The sequence below is a fragment of the Vombatus ursinus genome, unplaced genomic scaffold (genome assembly GCF_900497805.2).
Source record: "Vombatus ursinus unplaced genomic scaffold, bare-nosed wombat genome assembly UNPS02014822.1, whole genome shotgun sequence".
NCBI lineage: Eukaryota > Metazoa > Chordata > Mammalia > Diprotodontia > Vombatidae > Vombatus > Vombatus ursinus.
The window spans coordinates 12,842,887-12,866,449 of NW_020954600.1; the positions used below are offsets into that span (position 1 = coordinate 12,842,887).

A 23,563-nucleotide genomic window follows, 5' to 3' on the forward strand; every position below is an offset into this window, starting at 1 on the left:
CACTGGGCAGGTAGTAATACTGAGAGATATGCAATGAGATTAGCATAAACTGGATTAGCTGGATGGCCATCATGCTGATTCTACCAGCTGTAGTGCTGGGTCTAAAACAGATGACCCATAATAAAAGTACATGACCACATGGACAGAGAAGTTCACCATGGCATGGAAGGAACCCATTCCTCCTCAGGGCCACTTTAATGCCCCACCACCAGCTCCAGGGCAGCATAGAGTGATGGAAGACATCCAGTTGGGGGTTGGGGGCCTACAAAAATAGGCAGAAGGCCAGTTTGCTGACACCTGTTTTAGAGATACATAGAAGGATAATAGATTAGATTTGACAACTGGTGGGATGTAGGGGTTAAGTGAGAAAGGATGACCTCAAGGTTAAAGAACTTGGGTGACTGATAGGATTATAATGCTCCCACAGAAATAGGCACATTTATAGGAAGAGCCACTTGGGGGGAATGTGAGGAGAGCTAGATAAATAGTTCTGGGCCAGGCAGTGGGGTTAAGTGACTTGCCCAGGGTCACCCAACTAAAAAGTGTTATGTGTCTGAGGCTGGATTTGAACTCAGGTCCTCCTGATTCCAGGTCCGGGGCTCTGTCCACTGTACTAGCTAGCTGCCCCAGTAGTTTTCTTTTTGACACATTGGATTTGAAATGTCAGTTGGAGATTCAGGTAATGTCTGGCAGGCAATTGGAGATTTGGGACTAGAGATCAGGAGAGATGATGGCTGATAGAGACTTGAACATGATAAAGATGTCTCTTCTATACAAATTCCACAAAAGCCTACTTTTCCCCTTCTTTTATTTTTATCAAGTGTGCATTAAAATTTGTTCTGTCCAATCTATGGTCTGTTTATATGTAGATAGCTGGTGTTGTTTTAACTAGAAAAAAAAACAAGCACATTGAACATGTTAACTACCCAAATTTGAACCCAGAAGATAAGTGGTTTTAATGTAGAAAACAAGAATTTTCAACTAATAATCATGCCTTATGTTAAATTTTTTTTTAATGGTATAGTATCTCATTTGATTCTCATGCTACCTCTCTAAGCTTGACACAACAAATGTTATTAATGCCCATTTGATAAGTTAGATAACTGGGATACAAAAGATTGTTGCCTGTCCAAAATCCACCCAGCAAATTAGTGGCAGAGCCAGGAGTAATAATAATGGTTCACATTTATGTACTTTTAAGCTTACAAATTGCTTTCCTCACAATAACCCCATGTCCGTATGTAATAAAGTACTAAAATCTTCATTTTAGATAAGGAAACAGATTCTGAGAAGTTAAATGACTTACAAAATATTGGGGTTGGGGTTTTGGTAACTATTCTTGCTATACCTTCTTAGTAAGCCACTGTTCTAAAAGCTAGTGGCGTTCAACTGATTCTGATTGAAAAAAAGGAGCACACTAGTGGGGGCTTAGGAGTTGCTGTATTAGAAGCCATAACTCTTCAGGGTAAACCTTAGAACTTTGAGGTGAGTGAATAATAGTCAGCCACCACTCTGGGCCCATGAATGAAAATGCAAGGAAGGAAAAATGGCGATGAAAGGACATGAACTCAGGTCTTCTCATTTCAAATCTAGTACCTTTTCCACTAATTTACATTGCTGTATCTGAGTCTCAGCTTGGGGCTTTTTCTGCTAAACTACCATTCTAAACCCAAAGGAGTGGTGCCTTTCTAGCTATCCTTTTAAAATTAAAGAATTAGATCATAATTAGTCATGTATATTAAAAGCCCTGACTAACATGATTATCAATCCATCATTCCTCACAAAAGTTCCGTGAGGTGGGTGGTATAGATATTATTCCCTTACATGGCTTGCCCATGGCCTGGTAAGTGCCAGACGTAGGACCTGATCCTCAATCTTCCTAACTCCAACTTCCTAAGTGAGTCTATCCACTCAGACGTGCTGTGATCTATAATACACCTCCACACTTGACGGTCAATAAATAACATTAAGCACCTACTGTGTACCAGGCACCAAGCTAAGCACTGGGGATACAAAAAGAAGCCAAAGAGATAGTCCCTGCCTTCCAGGAGATTTTAATATAATAGGGAAGACAACAAGCACACAGATATATTACACACGTGTTATATACAGGAGAAATAGTCAATAATTATAAGAGAAAGCACTAGGATTCATTCAATTCAGTAAATATTTATTAGCACCTACTATGTACCAGGCACTGTGTTAAGCTCTGGGAAGCTATGTTAAGCCCTCAAGTAGCTTATAGTGGGGGAAGACGGAACAAGGAAGCTGAAAGGGGAGTGCTGAGAGGCGGGGTAGGGAGGGGAGTGGGGGGAATGATCCTGAGGTATTTTGGAGTTCAAACCAAGCAGGACTGCAGATGCAGAGTGGAAAGTAATGAGATGGACAATCCAGCAGACCTTGTCTTCTCTAAAGGAAAGCTTTGGAAGAGTTGAGTGTTCCACCTTCCAGCCCTCTAATAAGAGGCCAGGAGGGGAGGCTGAGGAGTTGAGAAGTTGGGAATCCAGAGCTTGTGTAAAAGGCATGATGATGAGATTTCAGGTGACCTGATTATCCTGGGAAGGGCATCATCTTCCAGAGCTCTATCCAAGAAGAGCTACTGATGAGAAGTAGAGACAATTAAGAGGAGTTAGGAATAGCTTTCTACAAAAGGTGGGATTTTGTTGGGAATTAAAGGAAGCCAGGGAAGGTGGTAGGTGGAGATGAGGAGGGAGACAGCGAGAGAGATTGCTCAGAGCTGAGGGAGAGAACAGCCAGGAGGCCAGTGTGTTGAGGAGTAAGGTGTAAGAAGACTGGAAAGGCAGGTAGTAGTCTTTTTTTTTTTTTAAAGTGAAGCAATCGGGGTTAAGTGACTTGCCCAAGGTCACACAGCTAGTACGTGTCAAGTGTTTGGTCTGAGGCCGCATTTGAACTCAGGTCCTCCTGACTTCAGGGCTGGTGCTCTATCCACTGCAGCACCTCGCTGCCCCTTCAGGTAATGGTCTTAAAGATAGACCCAGTCTTTAGTCCTAATATCTTAAGTCATTAGACTATATAAGACTTATTTGTCTCACATTGGATTATATTCTACTGAGGACATAATCTTCTGTAAACTGTGCCTCACTAGAGAGAAACCACAAAGGACATGACTCTTAGGTATCTCCTGTTGTGTCAGACAACCCTAGACCACATAATCCCGGAGCTAGTTGACCTATCAAAGAACATTCTTGGGGCAGCTAGGTGGCACAGTGGATAGAGCACCGGCCTTGGAGTTAGGAAGACCTGAGTTAAAATCTGGTCCCAGACCAGACATTGACACTAGCTGTGTGAGCCTGCACAACTCACTTAACCCCAGTTGCCTCACCAAAAAAAAAAAACATTCTTGAACTCTGTGGCATCACACTCAGCCATGTCAAGTATTATGACGTTTACCTAAAGCCGAAGTCCCAATGTGTCTGTGAACTCGTATTTCATATATTCCTATTTAGGCATGCTATCCTAAGAGAGGCACTCTCGGGGTATGCCTTAGAGTGCCTACTAATTGCTGGGTACATGCCCTGCCCGTAGTAGGTTATTGGTTATTGTATTGCTAGGCCAAATCAGGAGGTACCACGCAGTATAAAAAATAATTCCTTCCCTTCTAGTAGTTATGTGTTAGTTATGTGTTATTTGAGGAAAATATATAAACCATAGGGGGAAGGCCATGTCTTTTTGCATCACCAGTATCTGTTATAGGAGATTTTTTAAAATGACATTTGATGATTATCACAATAATAAGGTAATATGTGATAAATGCCAAATGAGATCTATGTGGATAATAAGTGCCTCATTAGTTTCTAGCTGGCATCATTGGTGAAGTTTGAGCTGGACTTTGAAGAATAGGCAAGATTTTGATTTTGACAAGAGTATTCCAGATAGGGACATAGCATTAGCAAAGATATAGAGGCAGAAAGCACAAAGAACACTCCAGCAACTGGTAAATAAACCAGTTTGGCTGACCCAGAGAGCTCACATAAGGGAGTGAGTGGTAGGAAAGAACACTAGAAAGACAGGTTAAAGCTGAGTGATGGAGGACTTTTGATGGCTAGAATTGACAGAATTTGGCATTTGGGTATGGGAATCAAGGGGAGAAGGGAGGAGTTCAAAAAATAAAAATTCTCCCAAGGTTTCAAGCTGTTGGAGGATAAGAATGTTCATTAACAGGTGATTGAAACTGAATCATATCTTATGTTTATGCAGTGCTTTATAGTTTTTGAAGTATTTTCATGATACTTATTTCATGAGCATAAGTAACAGTAAAAAATGAAAACTGGTATTAGGCTTGTTTTTCATATAATTAAACTAAAGGTCAGTGGGATTTATGGATCATTGGTTTAGAACAGTCAGGAACTATACGGGCCGCACGCCGACCCTCTGCCAGTCATGCGCCAGTACCCACTTCTCTTAGAAGAAGTGCACCACCAGAGTCTTACCCACGCCTGGGTCTTTGGTTCTGAGCCGTATCACCACACAGAGACGAGCCATCGGGAGGCACCAACACCAGAGCTTTATTCAGAGGCCAACACTGCAAACCATCATAGCAAGCCCAAGCAGCAAGGCCAGAGCAACAGGGCAGGAGCCAGGGGAGAGCGCACGTGTGTGATCTGACCACGCTTGTTCCTAAGTACCTACTTAGCCCCTCCTCCCCAGCCCGCTACTAGCCAATGATTGTAGGGTCAGATACCGGAAGGGGCTGTCTGAGTTTAGCACACCAAGGGGGAGGGAGTGACGTAGGAGGCTAGGATTGGATACAGGAAGGAGGCATCTGGGATTGACGCATAGACAAGAGTACGTGACCTAGGAAGTCAGACTCAGGAGGGGACTGGGTCAGTGCTGCACAAAGGGACCCGGAGGTCAGGAAGGTCACAAGAGGCATCTGGGGATGACGTTGCATATAGGGAGGGGACTAAGCAGAGGGAACTCAGTCCTCTGCCATCCCACTCCCACGTGGCACCGCCCCTTGCCTCAGGAGCTCAGGCTCGGCTACTTCCTTGCACCCAGCTTATCTCATAGCACTGCCCAATTGCCTCATGGCTTCTCCGTATCCAGCCCATCCCAGTGCACACGACTCTGCCTACCACAGTCCCTGCCTCGACTTCCAAAATACCCAGATCTTACCTTACCCATGCCACAGCACCCAACCTGGCAGCTGCCAACATCAGACAGTCCCTCACAAGGAACCTTTCAGGACCTGTGTTTTACAGAAAGGAAACAGTCGCCCATGGAGTTTAGGTTCCCTTCCCAAAGTCATATCGCAAGTAAATACATAGCAAAGCCAGAGCTTACACTGGGTCCTGTATTCTTTCTATCACAGCCTGACATATTCTAGAGAAGTAACTTTACAGAATTAGAGTGGCAGAAGAGACCTCCAGCAGTGGACTAGATTACATTTAGTCGGAATTTTGTGCCAAATGATAGCTTTTTTGTATCAAGAACATTTTAGGCAATCTGATGAAGCCTATAGAATCCTCAGAACATTGTTTTTAATGCATACAATTCATAAGATTAGAAAGGAAACCAAGTATATTGAAATATGCTTATCAAAATATTTTTTTAAATGTTCCCAGATCCCAGATTAAGAACTCTTTCCCTATAACATACACATAGTGTTAGAACCAGGAAGGACTAAAACCAAGATCTTCTGACATCCATTATGTTTCTCTTTTTACCATTTTTTGTTTACCTACCAGTTTAAACAATTTAAATGACCACATTTTCACCAAACATCTTTGTATTGGCTCTTTCTGTTCAGTGATTATTTTCCTTGGAAAATGTCGTTTCATGCTGTGAATGATTTGAGTCAAAATTCGGCAACACAGCTGCATTATCAGTTCTTATTTCTGTATTGTCTAATGTCTGCTAATTGCTATGATTGAAATGATTTGAAAAAATAAAAGGAAGAACAGTGCCATTTTCTATAGTGTTTTAACTTGCTATGCAAATTGATAGCTTTCACAGCTTTTGAAAACTGCAGAACGCTGCCAATTTGATGGACCTTTAGTATATAATTAAAATATTTTGTTCCTAAAAATACTGCAAATTACATGGAATACAAATAACTTCAACTAGGTGTTATGTAAAGGAGCCAGTATGATTTTACTATAAATAATAATAATTCAGGAATTTAATTCCATTAATTTCTCATTAATATTAATTCAATACTTTTGCAGCTTTTAAAAAGTTTCCACTTTCCTATTATCTCTAATTTTATATTTTAATCAATTTCATTCATATTTTAAATCTATAGTTTATTTAAGCAGCTATAAAAATCAGCCTGTTAATTTTTACTAATAAAAGACCTTTCTCTGAATAGTTCATTGCTTCTTTGGATGACAACTGAAACTTCATTATAAAACATTTCTAAAAGGAAATGTTAAGTTTTCGTGTGTGTGTGTGTGTGTGTGTGTGTGTGTGTGTGTGTGTGTGTAGGAATTTTGCTCTAGCTGAAACATCATGGAAGTAAACTACATTAATGGGCTTCCAGCACAATTTTGTAGGCATTTAATCCAGGAACCTGAAATGACTATCACCTTGTCAACCATATCATTTATCTGGAGTTCACTTTAATAAGCATTTATTAAAGGCCTACTGTGTGCCAGGCACTGTGTAAAGTGCTGGGCATACAAATATAAATAAGAAAAAGTCCTTGCCTTCAAGGAGCTTACAGTCTAATGGAGGAAGACTCCATGCACATAAAAGGAAGCCAAAAGAGGGTAGGGAAAGGAAGGTGGAGGAGCCAAAGGGGTCCTGAAGGAGTGCTGTCAGAGCAGTTCATCTACCTGGAGCTCATTATTCAGTTCTGACTTTGTTATTGCTATTATTAAAGGTTGTCACATTAGTTTTTGTTTTGAAAAGGAGGATAATATTGGCAGAAATGATCGTGTAAAAAAAGTTGACTTTAGGTTTATTAGAATTTTTAAAAGTTTTGCAATTGTTATTGAGCATTTTTCACAGCCTTGGATGTGAAAAAAAAATTATTAACATGAGAAATGTTGATGTGTCAAGGAAGCATGTTGTCATGAAAAGAGCCCTGCATTTAGAAGACCTGGATTCAAGCCCTGGGGTCTACATTTAGGAGCATTATGACCATGGACAAGTGGCTTGACTTCTCAGCCTTAATTTCCCCTTCTGTAAAATAGCTTTAATGATAGTTGGCAATGCTACCTCATCGATGGTTTTGAGAAAAATGTTTTGTCTGCTCTCTGTAAATGTCAGCAGTTGTTACTGTTTTCACAGTAAGTGAATAACCATGTATTTGCAGAAATTTACAATTTCATCTTCTCCAATTGTATTTTGAAATTGAGTTTCTATAATAGTGCTATATTGCAAGAGTAACTGATGTTTTTTGAAAGTATTACTTAGAAATTACCATAGCACTGCCTTGATGCTGATGAAGCTTTCATTTTTTCCCCCATCAATTTGTTCAGGAATATAAAACATCATTCACTGAATTTTAAAAATCCATATTTTACGGTTATCTAGCATCACTAATTCCAAAGCACATGGAATTATTTTCAGTCCAATTAAGGGTAAATTAATCTTGGGTAATTTGAAAAAAGATGAGCAAACCATTTCTGTAGAAATTTGTTATGTTACCATCATACATTTAAATAGACTGGAGAGCAAAAACATTTAGCTGCAGTATTTCAGCATGGTTTCTGTGTTAATTTTTTAAAGTAATTATGTTGTTTTCAGTTTTAAGTATTTCCTTTCACAGGATGAATGTTTTAGGGGAAATTGAGCAAAGATTAAGCTAAATGAGCTTTAAGGCCCCTCTTAACTCATAAGATTCTGTGTTTCAATATTCTATTTTCATATATAAATTTTTCTTAAGAGTAGTATATATTTATCATTTATTATATTTTATATACATATATATTTATACATATATTTATTATATATTTATATATTTTACCTGTTACATGCCTACTTCTACCATCTCAGGAAAATGAGTTTTATTTTAAAATTTTTTTCATTATAACTAAAAACTAAGCCTGACTTACAGAAAAGTACATTTTAATCAGTTTTTAAATGTCTGTGAAGTGCTTGACCCTTCTGATTATACCTTTAATATAAAGCACCTTTTCTTTACCTCTACAGGTAAACACTTATTCACCCTAAAGGGCCGCATTATCCACAGCCCACGGCAAGGGAGTATTAGAGATCACACCTCAGAGCTGCCTCTTCTGGGATCTTTGCTCACTTTCATCCTCCTTCAATCTTCCTGGACTTTGGACTTTCTCAGAGTGTGGTCCAGGGCCTCCTGGTCAAGCCCATCCAGGAGGTCAAAACTGTATTCGTAATAATACTAAGACACTTTCATTTCTAATACAGTAAATATTAAGAGCCATAACCTACATAAAGAAAAAGTGGGGGTTTAGGGGAGGCAGGCCTTAATAATTTTTAGGTGTGCAAAGGGGACCTAAGACCAGAAAGTTTGAGAACAATAAGATATGCCTTCCTTAGTTGATTCACTAGACCTGACCTATTATTGCCTGTTTGATTCCTTTGACTCTTAACGGTGTCAGTTTAGTGATTTGTATTACAGATTTGTTCAATTAGTGTCACTGAATTCTCAGATTAAATACATAGGTAAAGCCTTTTTAAGCCCAGTTAGTAAGCAAATTCCTTTGGCTAATGTTAATGTTAGAAATTTGGGGATTACACGTTAAATGTAATATAGTATATGGTGTATTAGGCATAATACAATGTCAGTCAAAAAACATTAAACACTGTGCTGTGCGCCATGTAGCAATGTGTAAAGTGCTGAGCTTTAAGTTAGGAAATCAGGGTTGAAGTTCTGCCTTCGAAACTTACTAGCTACGTGATCTGTGGTCAAAACATCTAACCTCCCAGGTCATTGTCCATCTGTAAAATGAGAGTATTTGCATGACTTGCTTCACAGGATTGTTGTGAGGAAAACACTTTTCAAACCTTCAAGGGTTGTTTGCATGTGAGTTGCTATTATTATTTTTTTAGAATGAAGATAGTTTGGTTTTTATTACCCAACAATATTTTATCTTCATGACCTCAGCTGTCCCTCACAACACCTGAATGAACTCATAATATCATTATTATTAATTATTAATGGAATGGTTACCTTTCAATGTGATACCTAGAATGCAAAAATACTAGTTTACAGAAATGTTCTGAAAACATCAAGAGATCCTCATTTGCTCCCATACAAATGTTTAGTATTGAAGGAAGCCAAAGGACATTGTAACAGTGAAATTCCCTGAGAGCCACTGACTGTGAAGTTCTTTTAAACCTTGACGCTTTCTATAAATGCTACTTAGTATTATTGTTATTACAGGGTGAAACATGTATGCTAATAAATATATTACAAGATAGATTTAGGAGAGAAAGAGAGAGTTCCAGCATCTGGAGAGGCCTCAGGAAGGCTTCACAAAGAAGGTGTCACCTAGACTGATTGACCCTTGAAGGAAGATACTTACAGAGATGATGGTCCTACTATTTCTGTCAATAGCTTAGAATGAACCAAGGCATGGAAATATGGTCTAATCTCTATCCCTATTCCTATCCATCCTGGAATTTAGTGTTGCAGATAAGTTAATTTTCCAGGCTACTGAACCACTTAATTTTAATCCAAAAATTTATTAACACTTCATTATTTTCTTAAAGCACAGAGGTCTCAATTTGATCTTTTCTTATGACCCATGGTCAATGTAAATGAGTTCTCCTACTGACTTGAGCTATTTAGGTGTATAGGGTTGTTTGCTACTACACTAAATGGCTCTAGAATGCTGTTTTCATAATTTTTCTGACTCTTCAATCCCTTCTCACTGTGAGACAGGTCCCCCCCATAGCCTATGGCCTTCTTCCATACACATTCCTCTTTCAGTCCACCATATCTGCCACATCTATTTTAGGTTGCAGATCTGCTTACCAAAATTGTTACTACTGTGTGGGGAATTAAATTTCTGACTGAAGAATGAGTAATAACGTCTCCTAAAGAATTCCACAGTTCATGGACTGTGACTGTTCAGACTTTGAGGTTTATTTCTGGAATTAGAATTAAGTTCTAAAGCAGTTGTCTCCAGATGTTTTTGAGAAGTCACTCTTATCAGTAAAAAAAAAAAATTAGCATTCACCCTCACTATGCATATATTTATTTATAAATTGTTTGCAGTAGTGTTGTACTGATAATTATGCATATTAAAAACTTATAAAAAGTAGACATTTTAAAAGGAAGAGATAAAAATGTGTGATACTAGAATCAGTAGTGAACCACTAGCATTTGAGTAGCGGAGCTGCATGGTTAGACCAGCACTCTAGAAAAATCATTTTTGCAGCTGTGTGGAGGATGGTTCGGAGAGGGGGTGAAATTTGGGACAGGGGGGCTAATTAAGAAATGGTTTGAACCAAGGTGGTGGTGTGGAAGCAGAAAAAAAAAGACAGGTGGGAAAGATCTTGTGGAGGAAGAAGTTAGTTCTCTTGGCTCATTGGATGTGTAGGGTAAAAAGGGAGAAGAAGTCAGAATGAAACTGAGGTACATACTGCAGTGTGTCACTAGAATGATGATAGCTCCTTAGAGCAGTGGGAGCAAACTCTAATACAAAAGGGGCCACTATGGGGCAGCTAGGTGGCATGGTGGATAGAGCACTGGCCCTGAAGTCAGGAGGACCTGAGTTCAAATCCAGCCTCAAACCAAATACGTGACATTTACTAGCTGTGTGACCCTGGGCAAGTCACTTAACCCCAATTGCCAAAAAAATAAATAAATAAATGAAAAATAGCAAAAGGGGCCACTAAACTCTACATAAAGATCCTTACCAGCCACATATGAACTTAGAAAACCACATATGAACATTACCTATGTTATATTACTTTTTTACTTATTTTGTTAAATATTTCCCATTAATCTGATCGCCACAGGGCACCTCCCCCAGTCCTCCATTCGCCCCCCCCCTCTGCCTTTGACAATAAGGATTTGGAACAGGATTGAGTTTGGTGGGAAGGTGTAGATCGTGTAATAAGATTGGCACCAAATCAATACCCATCTGTGTCTCCTCACCCTGTACTACTTACTCTGTCCCACCCAAAACAAAAAGGGGGGTGGGGATGGGGGTCTTACCAAACAATGAAGGATCTCCGCTCCTAGGGGGTGCCTGCTTCAGTCATGAGGGTTATATTTGGCATGCTAAAATGGGGGAATTTTTCCCAGTGGCAAAGCAGCCATTTCTGTGGGTACCTAAGTTATAATGCCTCTGAGGGACCAATGTTAAATTTGAGGATGAGGGTAGGTGTAGTGGTTTTGGAAATAAGCTTTGCACTTGACTGTTGTGGGGAAGGTGGGATGCAACCCATCTTTCCACCCCATATTTCTTGATCATACACTGCTTGAGGTTAGGCTCTGGCCACCATTTTGGAGACTGTGGCTCTTGATGATTGAGACACCAAGAGATGAACTTTCTGCCACACTGAGTTTCACACAGAATTGCATTTCATAGTTGGAAGAGACCTAAAAAACCACCAAGTACTGATATTCTTCACTTTTTTTTTGTGCCATGGATCCCTCTGGCTTTCCAGTAAAGCCTCTGGACCCCTTTTGAAAATAATGTTTTTAAATGCATAGTAAAATGCCTAAGATTACAAAGGAAAGTAATTCACAGTTAAAGGTCACCAAAACATTTGTTTAAAAACAAGTTCATGAGCCCCAAGTTAAATGAAACCTCAATCTAGCTCCACCTTTTCCTCAACAAAAAGCTTTGCTTGGAGCCCTCTGGTGATGGGGGGAAAGGAACAAAAAGCCTAGAGTGCAGAGACTAGGCAACTGTGCTGCACAGAAAGAGTTTTCAAGGAAACGGCCAAAGGAGGAAGGGGCCTTGGTGACATGTTTCTATATAAAATTGACCCTTCTTTTCATTAATATGTAGGCCTTATATCTACCTGAGCCTCCTGTCTTTCATAAAGTCATTAATCCATTTTAGTTGATACTGATAGGAAGTAGATTCTTATAGACCATTTTAGAAAACATAAAATGCACCAGAAAGATTGATTAAGGGAACTGTAAAAGATTGTACACTATTTTCTAGATAACAGAACATGATAGAATGATTATAAAAATAATTTCCCCTCTCCCTCTTTCTCTTAAGGACAAGGAACATCCAAGAAATCTGATTCCAGAACTCTGCAAACAGTTTTACCATTTGGGCTGGGTCACTGGCACTGGAGGAGGAATTAGCTTGAAGCATGGGTAAGTTAATTGACTAATTTCAGTTTTGAAATCCAGCCATGTGCATATTCCACATCACATGCCCAGCTGAATCACTTTATGTGTATGCTATGCACATGTAGTTCCATAAAACAAAGAAATAATGCACAAGCAAAAGGGGCACAGAATATTAAAAAATGCTGATTAAATTTCCAAGTATGCTCTTTGTCCACTAGTTTCACATCAGGAATACCTCAATCTTTAATCCTTGGAGAACCAAAATTGAAGTTAATTTATCCTATGGATATTCATAGAATGCCTCCTATAGTCAAGGCTCTGCTAAGTATTGTCTGGAATACAACATGAAGATAGATTTCCATCCAGTATAAAGAAAAATTTGTTAAAATTTGAGGTTCTTAAATTTTAAGAATTATTTGGATGGCCATTTAAGGTAGTGAGTTTCCCATCTTAAGTAGACAGACACAGGCTGGAGAATATTGTAGAAGGATTTTATGTGTCAGGTTTAGGACTTGGAGGAGGCCTCTATAATAGCTCCCACCTCAGTCTCTCTTCTCAAGGAGTTCTTTTGACCTTTTTCCCTCAAAAGGACCATGTTCCGTCTACAGTACCTTTGCCTCCACATCCTTACTTCCTCTTCCTTCCACAAGTATCCCTTTGCAGTTGGGCTTCCATGCCTGCTGCCTGACTGACACTGCTGATCTGATGATCTCTTTATTACTCAAGTCAATAGCCTTTTCTTGATCATTAAGAATCTTATTGGGGGCAGATAGGTGGTACAGTGGATAGAGCACTGGCCCTGAAGTCAGGAGGACCTGAGTTCAAATCCGGCCTCAGACCAAACACCTGACACTTATTAGCTGTGTGACCTGGTCAAGTCACTTAACCCTAATTGCCTAAAAATAAAAAAAGAGAAAAGGAAAAAAAAAAAAAAGAATCTTAACCCTTTGGTGCCTGGACACTGACCACCCACTCCTTTTGGATGCACGTCTTCCAAGGTATTTGGACATGTTCAGCCCTGGCTCTCTTCCAAACTGTTTGACCAGCCTTTCCCAGTAGTCTTTGCTTGAACACTATCCACATCTCACCTGTCTTTCCGAAGATGTGTCCATTCTCCCCAACTTCTTGTACCCTCCTCCACCCATCAATAAATGCTCATTGACTGAATAAGCCTGTGGTTTTACTGTGAATCTAATGTACAAATGTGACTCGATTCAGGCAACGTTTTGTAGTCCATGTTGTGGCATAGTCCACAGAGAGACAGTTGTGACAATGTCACAGTAACAGATGTCCTGACTCGACAGTACTGTTACATTATTAAATGGTATCTATCACATAATTTTAGAAAGCTGCTGTGTGTGTGAAGAATTCTGCTTTGCATTTGCCTAGTAAGACATTTCTTTTACCAAAACCCATTGAAACCAGTCTCTTCAAACTGCCTTTGGAAGAAATGCCCAGATACACCTGAGGCACAGGTGAAATTCGTAGGAAGTAAGATTTTTTGATCCATTATGAAGGAGTTTGCTCTCTGCCAGCAGAAGCTTCACTTTTCTTAATTGTCCGTGTCGCCAGGGCCCTCCGTTGAACTCTCTCACAAATTCCTGCTACAGGAGGCTTTTAAATCTGAGCCCTTTTTTAACACTTTAGTCAACCCCATGTCACTGAGACTGGGCCTTTTCCTTAATACAGTGGTAAATGGTTGCACAACTCCTCCTAGAGCTCGAACTAGGAAATGAATCTCTAATTTTGCTACATCCCTACATGGTACCTGCTAGAATGCAAACTTATGGGGCACACTGATGATGTTTGCCAACATTTGACATTAACCTTGCCATGAACCCCAAAGATGCTGATATATTTATCAACATTTTTAATCTGTATGACTTTCTTAGGCTTTTGGTTCAAATCCAGTCTTTTAAAATTTTGTGTTTGAAATAAATTGAAACTAACCTAACAGCCCAGTAGCACCATGCTGACAAACTGAACCAGCCTTTGAGCTTATGATATTAGTTATTGATTTTTAAAATTTACAAATACTTTCCAATACTTACAAGCCTTCTAAGAAAAAGTTCAAACTCTTCCCTACCATGTGGTAAGCACTAGCACTTCATAAACATCTCACAGCAGAAAGTCCCAATAGTGTGACTCTCATGCACCATGTTTTTAGAAGCAGCAGAAAAGATGCTTTGGAAGACAAGGTTCCAGGAGAGACTGAACCGTATAGGCAGTGACAGAGGAGCAGAGGGATCATGTAAAAGCAAGGCTCTTCTTCAGTAGCCAGCCTGCCCAGGGCACGTGGTTAGCCATAGAATTTGAGAGTGAAAAGGGACCTTCCATTTTACTCCTCTTTGCAGGCCTAGGGAAGAAAAGTGACTAGGGAAGCTTAGAAGTGGGGCTGGAATTCAAAACCATGTCCTTTGTCTCCAATTCTAATCGTCTTTGTATTATAGCATATCACCTCATAAAGTAAATAGGATTTTATATTTTCACAGTGCCTTCTTGATATTCATGCAGAGTTACCTGGAAATACAGTTATTGAAATGATTATCCCAAGCCCATATGCTAGCAGGCACTAAACCAGTGACTGAGCTAATTTAGGAATAAAGGAATAAAAATGACTGTTAAATGATCAGAAAATACATGAGAAAAGAGAAGCCTCTGAGTATAAACAGATTATGACTTCAGACTTCTGTTACCCTGCCTGCTGTATTAATGTATTGTAGAGTCAGCACTAGAGAAGATAAACTGTGGAAAGTGATACTTAGGAATTCAAAACCTTTTTTTTTCCTTTTGTAGTATCTTATTGCACAGAGAAAAAACTACACTTTAGTTGTGGTGTTTTCCCCAACACTTGGCTAGTGGTTCCTTCTAAAATTAAAGTACTGTCACCTTTGTATTTTTATATGGAGTATTCTTAGTGTGAAGTTAAGTTTTCCCAAAGCTATTTAACTAATCTTTCAAAATCATAAAGTCTATAAATATATAGACAGCTTTCCATATGAGAAAGAACAGTAGTGATGTCAGATTTCATCTACTGAATAACTTGAATAAACAGGATGATACTAAGATTTTTCTTTTTTACTTTGTGGGCTATTGACTCACAAACAGTTTCATTCTTTATTTGGGTCCATTCCCAAAACTGCATGTATCTCACTTAGCAAGGAAAGACCTAGCACATATTAGGTCATTGTCCTATAGATAGTATTTTAGAATTGTTTCCATGTCTCGTAAGGCAAAACAGTGAGCATCAAGGCAAAAGTATAAGCAAGTTACAAGAACAGAGGAAATAATTCACGGCTCCAGATAGAGAAGAGTTCTTGATCAAAGAAGGGATAGAAAGGATCACAAGATATAAAATGGACACTTTTTTGTTTTTATTTTTGTCTTATTTTGTTTTTTAGTTTTCAACATTCACTTTTATAAAATTCTGAGTTCTAATTTTTTTCTCCCACCCCTTTCCCCAAGGCAGCAGACGATCTGATATAGGCTATATAAGTGCAGTCACATTAAACGTATTTCCACGTTAATCATGTTGCGAAGAAGAATCAGAACAAAAAGGAAAGAAAAAACAAAAAAGAGAGAGAAAATAGTGTGCTTCAATCTGCAGACTCCAAACGCTTTTGACCATATAAAATTGAAAAGCTTTTGCACAAACAAAATCAATGCAGGTAAAAATTAGAATGGAAATACTTTACTTGGAAAAAGAATAATCCATCCAGCAACTTTCTCAGAAAAAAGTCATATATTCTAGGTATAAACTAAATTGATTTGAATTATATATGAACTTTCAAAGGATGAAATTCATGCTTTCAGTAGCTGTGTGAAAAAAAATGCTCCAAATCACTAATAACAAGAAAATAAAAAACACAACTCACGTTCACCTCATACAAGGGACATTCTGGTAAATATTTAACAACTGACTATTCAGGGAAGAAGAGGTACCCACAGTACACTTTTACGTTTAACCTGCTTTATTAACGTTTTCTCCATTACTTTCTTAAGATTATACAACCAACAAAACAATAGATCAAATCCTGACTTATATCATTTGCCAATTTCCAAGGTGTAAACACTCATACTGATCATTTAACAATTCCCTCTCCTGAGCTGGAATGAGCTGGTTCCACCTCATCCCCATCAGATTGGCAAAGATGACCGGAAAATGACAGTTGTTAACAAGTATCTCCATGGGCAGGTACACTCCTGCACTCATGGATCATGTGTGCATCAGTCAGACCTCTCTGATAGGCAATTTAGAGGTATGCCCTTTGACCTAGTGTGGGAAGCCGCTACTACAAGGGCAGAAGCACTGGAGGTCTCTGTACGTCATGTTTGTACACTTAAGGCCTTCTCAATACTAAAATTAAAGGGAAGATAATACATTGTGTGAAATCAACTTACTGCTAAAGTTTCAAATGTGAATCACTTTTATTGAGCATACTTTGACAACTGATCACTGAGTTTGTAAAATGTGGGATTCGAGCTACCTTTCAAAGACCTAAGGGAAAATATTCACACACACACACACACACGGACACATGCAAACATATACACAAAATAAGAACACATTTATTTAACGTTTAAAATGTTAAAGAGACTGAAGGAAAAGAATCCACATGTACAAAAGTATTTATAGACTAAAAAACTAAGGGGGTGCCCACTGATTATAGAATGGCTAAACAAATTATGATGTATAAATGAAATATTGTTGGGCCTTAAGAATTGGCAAAAAAAAAAAATAGGTGATTTTTGAGAATCCTAGGAAGATTTGTATGCACTGATACAGAATGAAGAGGGCAGAAGCAACATTACAAAGAGAAATAAGCTGGAAAAACTCAAGAAGTCTGATGAAAGCAGTGGCCAGCCACATCTTTAGCACCCTGGTGATTTCCTGGGCTACCTGCTACCTCAGAGGTGACCACCTCCAGGTCCAGAAAGAGATGGATTTTCAGCCATGGCCACTGTGTGGATTTATTTTGCTTGATTTTATGTATTTGTTACAAGGGCTTTTTTTTTCTTCTTTTTACATTGAGAGGTGGTTGCAGGGTTGGGGGAAGGATAAAGGAGCTAGCAATAGTGATGACAAAAGAAGAGAAAAAAAGAACCCCCCCCATTTGCATCAGAGGATGGAGTGTTGGTGGGAACCACAGGGAAAAGTCACGCTTCTCTTTTTGCAGAGGAGAAAAATACAGGTCCAGAGAAGGGAAGTTTTTTCTCAAAGTTAAACAGCTAATAAGTAGCAGAGCCAAAACTTGAACCCTGTCCTTTTGGTGCCAAATTGAGTGATCTTTCTGCTATAGCAGGGATTCTAGATTTTTTGGATTTCTCAGCTTTAAAAAAAAATTAAGACACACACACACACACACACACACACACACACACACACACACACACACCAGTAGTTATAGTATTAAATACTTTAAATAAATTTGTATTTTTTGTTACTCAACAGCATCTGCATTGAAAACCACATATGTGAAACTTTGTCTATAGAATGTGTGCCTGTTTGCTTATGGATTTGCATTTTTTCCTGGGAAAAAAAACTCCTGTGTTCCTTGTTCTACAGTCATCCAGCCAACAAGCATTTATTAAGAACCTGATGTATGTCAGGGACAGTGCTAAGGGCCGGGGATACCCCCCAAAAAAGAAAATAGCCCTCCTCCTCAATGAGCTCACATTTTAATGGGGAGACGGCATGCAAACAGCTACATACATACAAGACACATACCATGTCAAACTGGTAGTAATCTCAGACGGAAGACGCTAAACATGGATGGGACCAGGAGAGCCTCTCGCAGGTGGGAGTTGAGGGGTTTTGAAGGAAGCCAGTTGTTAGGAATAACTATTTCTACATAGGAACTTACTAATTTAGCTTCATTAGTCATTGAAGTGACTGTCACAGGTAGCCCCAATAGCTTTTTCCAAGTATTCCTGACACAGAGAACAAGTGTTCTTCCATATTCAAAGCATTACCGTGTTTTGTCCTAGAAAATGTTCTCCCTTCTCTAGGAAGAAGCAGGAAATAGAGCTGTACTTAGGCAGACCAGACACTAGAGGTCTCTGTACTTCATATTTTTACACTTAAGGCCTTCTCAATACTAAAATTAAGGGAAAGATTGTGTGAAATCCACCTATTGCTAAAGTTTCAAATGTGAATCACTTTTATTGAGCATACTTTGACAACTGATCACTGAGTTTGTAAAATGTGGGATTCGAGCTACCTTTCAAAGACCTGAGGGAAAATATTCGTGCACACACACACACACACACACACACACACACACACACACACACACACGTAGAACACATTTATTTAACATTTAAAAGTTAAAGGGTTTTTCTTCCAATTGGCACATGTTTAAAACACAAGTACACAAGATTGCCTCAACTACAATATTGAGATTGTGAAATGGATTGGCATTATTTTTTCTTCAAAATAGTTTATTTAGCATTGCAAGCAATTACTTACCCAAGTATTTTATACGTAGAGAGTTTCAAGCTACAAAGAACATTCAAGGTCAAGATTACGAAAAGATAAACTTTATGTACACAAAAGAAAAAAATGAGGTTATATGTAAATTTCTGATTCCTATTACAGCAATGAAATCTACATTGCTCCATCAGGAGTGCAAAAAGAACGAATTCAGGTAAGATAAAGGGATAATTCTTACCACAAATCTTTCGACTTTTTGCTAAAGAACAGTTGTTGTTTTTTTTTAAATAATTAATGGAGGTATCATTTTAAACCAAAGAAATTACCTTGGAACATAAAAGATCTATGGATTTCTCAGTGGGGGTACTCTCTTTAACTAGCATAGGTAATAATCCCTATATAGTTTGATAAATGGTCTCTGAGAGTTGCTGTAGCCAAAAAATTCTTCCCCCTGTGGCCAGTCTAGTTATGAGCCTCTCTAAACTTAGCCTGGTCTTCAGAGAGCTTTCTATCACCAGACCAATATGGCAAAGGCTTTCTATTTCTAGTTTGGCAGAGTCTGCCATATCTTGTATTCTATTATATAATCTTCAGAAGCCCCATCATGGTATTAAGTCCTGACTTTGCCACTGGACTTACATTTCTTCATCTTAAGAATGAAGGATTTATATAGCAAAGTATTCCTATTGCTTTTTTGTGTTAGGAAAAAGGTAGAAGCAAAGTAGATGGCTGTTAATTGGGGAATGGCTAAACAAATTATGGTATGTGTATGGAGGATAGTATACATCTGTGCCGTGACCAGTGACAGATTGAAGAATTCAAAAAAGCATGGAAAAATCTATATGAATTGATGCAGAGTACAGTAAGCAGAACCTGGAAAACATACACAGTGACTACAACAGGGTAGATGGAAAGAAAGCAAGACAAAGCCAAAATTAAATGTGTAATTATAATGACCAACCTGGAAAAGAATTAAGAGCATATACTTCCCTGCCATCTTTGCAGGGAGGAAAAAGGGTAAACAACTTTTTTCCCCTCTTTTTAATTTTTGTCATAAGAAATGTCTTGCTTTGTAAGGGGGGAGGAAGAAGATATAGTTAACCAATAAAAATAAAATTGAAAGAGCATACAACAAATCAGTAATTGCCTTAATAATTGGGGGAAGGAGGGATCTACAACACTAGAGAGTCTGTGTTGGATTTATTAAGCATATATTAAATTTCATTATTTGCATATGAAATAGCAAGTCAGTATCTCTGTTTTGCAAAATCTTTAAAGAAATATGAGTAATTAAACTTTAATTTGGGTAGAGGATCACCTGTGGAGCAGAAACTGAAAATAATAAAATGAGAAAGTTGGTCTAATTGATTTCTAAGGCTTTAGAAATGGTATGTGTATGGAGTCTCTCTCAGGTCTCAGGTCTTTGAGTCCTTGCCTAAAAATTAAAAAATAGCCAAATTGAGCACTGTGTCCATGCCTAGTTTTGTGCTCTGTGGTGAGTATGCTTTATATATCGTTACCATTTCAAAACTTCTTCCTTCCTTACTTAATAGACAAAAGAGAACATCTCATTTTGAAATCAGAATAATGATAGATCTGTGAATATACATTTGTGTTACACTGCCTAGTGCCATTTTCAGCAATATAAGAATTATGCTAGACTGTTTTCTCAAATGGCCTAAAATATCTAAGACCAATGTTTATTATACCTCCTCCGTGGTCATTCAGCCCATTGGTAATTGGCTTGTACTTAAAGACAGCAATGAGTAAAAACCCTGCAAGCTTTACTTCTGGTTTCTTTATAGAAGACATTTCTGTAATTAGAGGAATTGGTATAGATGTTTAGCAAGATTATTCCATCCTACTGAATCAGGAAATAAAACCTGAAATCAGTTGCAAAAAGAAAGAACAAATAATACTTAACAGGTAAAAGTTCTCTCTGTCACATAGTAGTAGCCCAATCCACGTGTATATGCATGTTAACTCTGCACCCTAGACCCCAGTAGAGGATCAGTTCTGGACCCTTTACAGCCAAAATAAGAAAGGAAGCTATTTCATCAACGGGACGTTTGTAGTTGTGCTGCTAAGTCCTTACTGAGAAACACGCTTTCCTCAGAAGCCCTGTGGTCCTGATAGCTCAAGCTTCGAGAATAGCTCTTCATGTAGAGTATGCCTTAGTAAGGTTCACTGGGAGAGGGCCAGTTTTTGAGCTCCAGGTCTGCCAGCTTCTATAAAAGAATAAAGAAACAGAATGTTTTCTTGGTTTTTTTGGATTTCTAAAATAGGAATTCATCACACGTTTGCCGGAGCTTATTGACTCCCCTTGTGCAGTCTCTGCGTATTTAGGATCACAGATCTCGAGCTGCATTTCAGAATGTGTCATTTCTCTTTGTCTCTATCTTCAGATAATCAGCAAGACTTCAGAGGTAGAGAGCAGACTGAAATTTTGGAAAGTCAGCTTTGGTTCATTTTAAGTAGAGATTTCCTAGTACTGATTTTTGTATTCATTGTTGTTGAAATAGAGATTCATAGATGAGGAAAAGTAGATTTGAGATTAAATCTATAGATTTATGTGGCTGGGAGGTTGGTGGACTAAATTCAGGAGTTAAATTTGATGAAAACAGAAGCATGATTAATTTTATTATATATCCCTTTGCAATATATTATCATCACTTCCATATACAACAGAACTATTTCCCCAAAACAACAAAAATTTGAGTATTTTTTTTTCCTTCCAACAGCCCGAAGATATGTTTGTTTGTGACATAAATGAACAGGACATCAGTGGACCTCCACCATACAAGAATCTAAGGAAAAGCCAGTGTACGCCTCTCTTTATGAATGCTTACACTATGAGAGGTATGTGGGAAATGCTTTGACTCAAAGATTACTTGATCTGGGGAAGAAAAAAAAAGATTAATTGATCTGTAATTTGGGCATTAGGTGTGATGGCATAAGTTTTCAAAAGATGTCTTTTGAATTTGCTCTCCTTACCTTTTATATGCAAAGGTTAGACCCAAATGATCCTCTGAGCTGGTTATTCTAGGGAGCAGTAATGTCACCTAGAAACATAATTGAGGCCTAGCTCCTCCTTTGAGGAGGCCCTTTAACCAGTTCTGCTAGAAGAAGCCCTCTCACAGAAGAGAGTCAGTCTCTGAGCTCGTTGGTGACTTAAAGACTTATGAAATGTTGCAGGTTTTAGTCTTGGGAATTAAAATCGACTCTCAGATTTTGGTTGTTATGAATTTCTGTGGACAACAGACCTGAGAAGGCTTAGTCTGCAGGATAATCCGAAAATGCAGGTTTCTAATGAGAGCACTTTTCCAACCCTAATGATAGAGTTATTCATAACGTGGTATAGTGCCATAGTTGTGTGATACAAAGGATATGTTTCTATAGCTATTTCCAGGCAGCGTTATTGCCCATTGATTATTTTTATGCTTAGAAACAGGAATTAGACCAGAGCCAAGAATATGACTCGCTGCAGTCCTCAGCTGTTGACTAACAGCTGGTTTAGGCCAGCACAAATTTCACTTCCTCCCCCAGCCCCATTTATGGTCTACGCACAGTAGGTCTTCAGGAAATGTCAGCTCAATCCTTTGTGCTTCAGTGTAGTGGTGCCTCCAGCAAAAAACTTTATTGGAGTAAAATAGAGCGTCTCATTCTTCATTCAGTATGATAAACAATTGATTTTTAAAAATCTTTCTCCTCCAACCCATGCCCCCAGCATTTATTAACCTAGTAAACTATGCTAGAGAGAAAAAGCAACAACATAAAAACTGGTGATAGATGTAGAATATAGCTTTTGAGAAATTATTTTTAACCAGAAATCTTTTATTTTGCTTTAAGGAGCAGGAGCAGTGATCCATACTCATTCTAAGGCTGCTGTGATGGCTACCCTTCTCTTTCCAGGACGGGAGTTTAAAATTACACATCAGGAGATGATAAAAGGAATCAGAAAGTGCACCTCCGGAGGGTGTTACAGGTATTAACATCTTCCTGTTTAGAAGATTTAGTATTTCTTCTTCACTTTGATAAACAGAATACTTGTCATTTGTAAGTTTCACATAGAATCTTTGGGCTGGAAAGGACTTTACTCATCACGTAGTTTAGGGGTTCTTGACCTTTTTTAATGTCAAAAGACGGCAGAGGAAGCCTACATACCTGCTCTCCAAAGGTTTGTTGCCTGAATTTGTAAATGATGGAAGGCACAAGGTTAGAGGTTAGTGAAAATAAATATTTAGTTTTTTCCCATCCAGGTTCACAGACCCCCCTGGTGAGGGTGGAGGTGGGGGTGGGTTAGGGTGGAGAGCAGATCATGAATCTCAGTTAAAAGCCTCCAAACTAGTCTAATCCCCTCATTACAGATTAGGAAAAACTAAAGGAAAGAGCTTTCATCAGGTCACATAGTGAGTTGTAGATTAGCTGGAACTTAAACACCTATCTCCTATTATCCAGTGTAGTATATTTTTAAATTAGATTATAGCTATTTCATTTGGTAAAACATTCTAGTGTGTATGTTAAAATATATGCCATTTATCAAATGCCTGAAGATAAATTCTCAATGGAGCTAAGCCAAATGGGGATTTCTTTGCATAATGTTTCAATAGCACTCTTATGTTTATGAAGTTATTCAAAAAATTATGAAATTTTAAGTTTGAGGGAAACTTCAAGGTCATCTTAGAGTCTAGCCTCCTTATTTTACAGATGAGGAAAAAGAGGCTAAGAGATTTGTCAGAAGTCACAAAGGTAAATACAAAAGGTAAAGGTAAAGAGCGGTGCCAGGACTCCAGCTTAGATCCCCTTATTCCAGATCCAGTTGTCTTCCCAGAAGAAGTTGTCTTAATTAAGTTAGGTGGATATTTCAGTGTCTGCACTGCAATGCTTCTAAGATCTTTGACTTCACTGGAGTGAGAATG

The 23,563-nt window shown here is 38.5% G+C and overlaps 1 protein-coding gene across 3 annotated transcripts in view; it reads left to right on the forward strand.

Moving 5' to 3' along the window:
- The window catches only part of APIP (APAF1 interacting protein), a 35,645-nt gene that overhangs the window by 7,183 nt on the left and 4,899 nt on the right, over nt 1–23,563 (forward strand). For 2 of the 3 annotated variants that reach the window (XM_027837637.1, XM_027837638.1), the window contains exons 2-5: nt 12,135–12,235; nt 18,810–18,858; nt 21,386–21,503; nt 22,494–22,629. In XM_027837637.1, coding sequence (XP_027693438.1) covers nt 12,135–12,235; nt 18,810–18,858; nt 21,386–21,503; nt 22,494–22,629 — 404 coding nt within the window. Of the gene's footprint in view, nt 1–8,210; nt 8,303–12,134; nt 12,236–18,809; nt 18,859–21,385; nt 21,504–22,493; nt 22,630–23,563 lie in introns of those variants that run through there. The other variant, XM_027837639.1, reaches the window with a different exon arrangement.